Source organism: Scardinius erythrophthalmus (genome assembly GCF_964197995.2).
Source record: "Scardinius erythrophthalmus genome assembly, chromosome: 12".
NCBI classification, from domain to species: domain Eukaryota; kingdom Metazoa; phylum Chordata; class Actinopteri; order Cypriniformes; family Leuciscidae; genus Scardinius; species Scardinius erythrophthalmus.
This window is the reverse complement of record NC_138232.1, coordinates 1,601,856-1,606,855: the sequence shown is the minus strand read 5'-3', so window position 1 is coordinate 1,606,855 and position 5,000 is coordinate 1,601,856. Positions and strand designations below refer to the sequence as shown.

The window sequence follows — 5,000 nt, the reverse complement described above, 5'->3', positions numbered from 1 at the left end:
TATTCATAGAACCGCGCATACTAAATGAGGCAAGGGTGTCGAGTAGGGCTGAACGATACATCGAATTTTCATTGTCTTCGCGATATGAACTCGCACGATGAACACATCGCAACAGACAGCCTGACACGATGAATAACGCCTGGTTCAGATTGCAAGATTTTTGTGTCTGTTATGATAGTCACGGTGTCCGATTACACGATTTTGACTCTTAAAATCTTGTCATGTTGTGGACAAGAAACATGTCAGACTACACTTTCCGACCAGTCATCGCGTGCCGCCACACGCACACATTCACTCGCAAACATTCACTCGCTCGCACGCGCGCGCACGCACGCAAACACACACACACACTCACTCGCTCACTCGCGCGCACACACACTCACTGTGCCTCGCTCACTCACTCACTCGCACTTACTCGCACACACACACACACTCGCGCGCACACACACACACACACACACACACACACACACACACACTCACACACACACACACACACACACACAAAAACTCGCTCACTGGCGCACAAACTGTTGCTCGCACTCTCACTCACTCGCGCACACTCACTCTTGCTCACATACTCAACCCATCATGGAGGACCGACCGTTAAAAATTAAACATAGTCTTTCTGTAGTAATTTTGTGAAGCATCGCAGACACAACGTAGGTTGTCGAGATGAAACAATCGAATCTTGCGTCCCGACGCCCGTTGTCGTTTACGAATCCCCACGACACCCACGTCAAAGGGATCGTGCAAAAATCGTGTAATCTGAACCAGGCAGGTAATAAACGTTTGACCTATCATGCAAAGAACCTATTAAAGCACTAACATGGGAACAGTATAGCTAACATTTACATTTGAATATTTATCGCAAGTCATATCGTCATTGCAATAATAAACATATGTTATCGCACATCGCAGCTTTTCCTCATATCGTGCAGCCCTAGTGTCGAGTTACATTCAAGGTATTTTAAGGCAAGAAGACTTTTTTAAGGAAAAAACTTGTAATATGTAATTTTGTTGAACAAAGATGAGTTTTAAGGCGAGACGGCAGGCAAAAACATTGATTTTTCATGCAGTGGTCAGTTTTGAGATTTTGGGCTAGTTTACTCCTTTAATATGTGTTCTTTCAAGCTGCTATAAAGAAAATGTTGAAAATATACATTAAGGTGTTTATTTTATTACATTTTGTTTACTGCCATGACCGGGATCGCTGTAAAGCTCGGAGTCTCCTGCACAACGCTATGTAACCCAAATATGGGCATTTCTTTTCTATCAGTAACCAATCGTGAATGTCCAAAGGGGGATTTAAAGCTAATGACGAAATCTCATTTAAAGCTGTTTAACTCTTTAAATGCCGTTTTCTCAAAAAAAATTTTTTTGTCATTCTCCAGTACAAACATCTCAGCCTATCATGTATACACCAAACACTCCAGTTATACACTTAGCAGTAATCTGAAGATATTTTCAGAGGGATTTGTTAATAAATCATTCCTGGCCTGATTTATGTGACATTTTAATAAAAGAAATATGGCGAAAATCGATTTTTTAAGGCTATGGAGAGTATTTTTTGATTTCCTAGGTAATGAAAGCATATATCCTGAAATCCTTCTGAATTATTATTTTTTTCTTTTTCATCTTGTGTCAGCAAAATGAAAAAAGAATTTTGCACCTGGCTTTATCATATGTTCAGATCTATCTATCGAAAATATATGCAAAATCACGCATATCTAATGAGATAATGCCTAATTTGCATAATTAAACATGTAATAATTATTTTTTTATATACTTGTGTACGTAATCAACTGAGGAAGTTTCATGGTGCTATCTATTATTTTACAATTTTACCCTATTCACCTGTAGTGTCTCGCCTTAAGGGATGAAATGTGTGTGACGGACGGTAGGAAACGGTGTTTTTGAGACTGTCTTTGGTTCACTGGAGTTTTAAGGAGGAAATACTCAGCAATGCTGTCGACTTATGAATTTACACATGGTTTGTCTTAAAGCATATTAATAACACCACATAGACACATAAACAATGCTTGATTTTAGTGTCTTTCTGAGTGCCGCATGTTTTAGTGAGTATAAAGATGCTGTTTTGTCCTTCAGGAGTGAAGCGTGTCTGATGTCAGAGAGAGAGACCCCTGCTGTTCATCTACGGCATGTCTCTCGCCCCGCACACGCCGCGTGGCCATATGGCATCATAGAGAAGAGTTATATAATCCAGATCGACACTGTTCTCACCTCAGAAACATCCCTGCATATGCAGCATCTCCACAGCGCAGAAACACACCGTAATCCATCGGGCAAAGCTTTTAAGTGCACTCAAACCTCGTCTGGACTAAAGTGCATGAATGACATCAGCAAACCTTTTACATTTAGCCCTGATTTATTGTTCGGTGGCTTCTAATGGTTTATGTTCCCTCTCTGTATTGTTCGTATTGTCGTGTGTGTCTGTGTTTTAGGCCACTTCCTCTCGACGGTTGTGGCTTCAAGCTGTTTTCTTACTTAGTGAAGTGTACGTCTATAACCACACTAACACACACACACACACACGACACACTTGAAGTCCCATCATGCACTCTGAAGTTCACCTCAGTAGACTTCTAAACCGGGATAATCTTGCACATGCACTAATTAGTCTCACATACACACATTAAACACACACGCATTAGAATGCAAGGTTGCATTCACCTAAAAGATCAGCAATCATTCGTTTTTGAACTTCAAAACGTGTGATTAAGCTTTAACTTCCTCTGTGACCTTTATTTCATGCATTGTGTTTGAACTAGTGTTGTTTTTGTTTACTAAAAGTAAGACTTTTAAAAATAGTTTGCGGTATAATTGAAATAAAGCTGAAATAAAGTATAGATGAAAACTTAAACTTAGTTATTTTCTGTTTTCTGATATCTGATATTTGTTACTTAAGTACTTAAGATTTTAAAAGTAAAACTGAAACCTGAAACTTGTAACTATTAAAAAAATTTTTTTCAATATTAAATAAACGATTGAAAATTAGAAATTAGAAAAGTGTAAATAAATATGTTGGAGAATTAAAATGATTAAAACTAAGAAAACGGAAAAAATCTTACTTTACTTATTTTTAATTTTTAAAAACCATGTGTAATTGATAAGCTAAAATAAAATATTAAATATTTCAGTTTTCTAATTTTTAAGTACTAAAATTGCTGAAAATTCAAACTGAAATAAAAGTACATAAAATTATTAAAACTAAAATGAAAACTCAGAATATAAAAATAAAATCTAACTCAAAATATTAATAAATACTATAATGACATATTAATAAAACTGAAATAACACTAGTTAAAATGCAATTCCTAGCGCAACACAAGTGCTGCATTTTGCGTGTAATATGTGCCATATTTCTTTGTAATCCCTCTAATGTCTCCTCTCCTCAGCTCTCATCATCAGCCTACATTTCCCAGAGTTCCCTGTCGGAGGCGGGGAGAAGGCAGTGGGCGGAGCCTCCGATGCCGTCGCCAGGGCAACGGCCCCTCCAGTCGCTGCAGCTCTGGGATCAGTACCAAGACCCCGCGACCGGACGCTGTTATTACATCAACACCGTAACGAAGGAGCGCTCGTGGAAACCTCCCCGCCGAGCCCGCGAGAGCAACGGCAACCAGAGCAAGGTGAGCGACCAATCCCGGAACCACACGGCCATCGACCAATCAGAGACATCCCACATCACAACACATATCCCTCTGAACACCAGAGGGCGTCTCACACACACACACACACACACACACACACACACACACACACCACATATCCATCTGAACACCAGAGGGCGTCTCGCACACACACACACAACACAACACAACACAACAAATATCCCTCTGAACACCAGAGGGCGTCACACACACACACACACACACACACACACACACACACAACACAACACATATCCATCTGAACACCAGAGGGCATCTCACACACACACACACACACACACACACACACACACACAACACAACACATATCCCTCTGAACACCAGAGGGCGTCTCGCGCACACACACACACACACACACACACACACACACACACACACACAACACAACACAACACATATCCCTCTGAACACCAGAGGGTGTCTCGCACACACACACACACACACACACACACACACACACACACACACAACACAACACAACACAACACATATCCCTCTGAACACCAGAGGGTGTCTTGCACACACACACACACACACACACACAACACAACACATATCCCTCTGAACACCAGAGGGTGTCTTGCACACACACACACACACACACACAACACAACACATATCCCTCTGAACACCAGAGGGCGTCTCGCGCACACACACACACACACACACAACACAACACAACACATATCCCTCTGAACACCAGAGGGTGTCTCGCACACACACACACACACACACAACACAACACAACACAACACAACACATATCCCTCTGAACACCAGAGGGTGTTTTGCACACACACACACACACACACACACACACAACACAACACATATCCCTCTGAACACCAGAGGGCGTCACACACACACACACACACACACACAAACACACACACCCACCACATATCCATCTGAACACCAGAGGGCATCTCTCACACACACACACACACACACACACACAAACACACACACACACCCACCACATATCCATCTGAACACCAGAGGGCATCTCTCACACACACATACACACTCCACATATGCCCCGCTGCAGAAGTACAATAACACACATCATCCCTAACCCTAACGCTTTGATTAATCATGACTAATAAACACACGACTGCCTTATGAAGTCAGTTTGACAAGAGGTTCATAAACGCGTCTCATGTCTGGAAAGATGTTAAACACGTGTTGCTTTTTCAAATGCACGTTATAAGCGACTCAAACTCGCAGTGTTTTCAGAGCGAGCCGCGTTTACTGAGCCGTACGTCACTGACAAGCTGCACATAAACAATAATCACAGACTTTGCCATTT

At 41.5% G+C, this 5,000-nt stretch overlaps 1 protein-coding gene across 4 annotated transcripts in view; it reads left to right on the top strand.

The window, feature by feature from the left end:
- The window catches only part of arhgap9 (Rho GTPase activating protein 9), a 59,683-nt gene that overhangs the window by 26,104 nt on the left and 28,579 nt on the right, over positions 1–5,000 (top strand). For all 4 annotated transcript variants that reach the window (XM_081381578.1, XM_081381580.1, XM_081381579.1 and 1 more), the window contains exon 4: positions 3,420–3,650. In XM_081381578.1, coding sequence (XP_081237704.1) covers positions 3,420–3,650 — 231 coding nt within the window. The remainder of the gene's footprint in view (positions 1–3,419; positions 3,651–5,000) is intronic.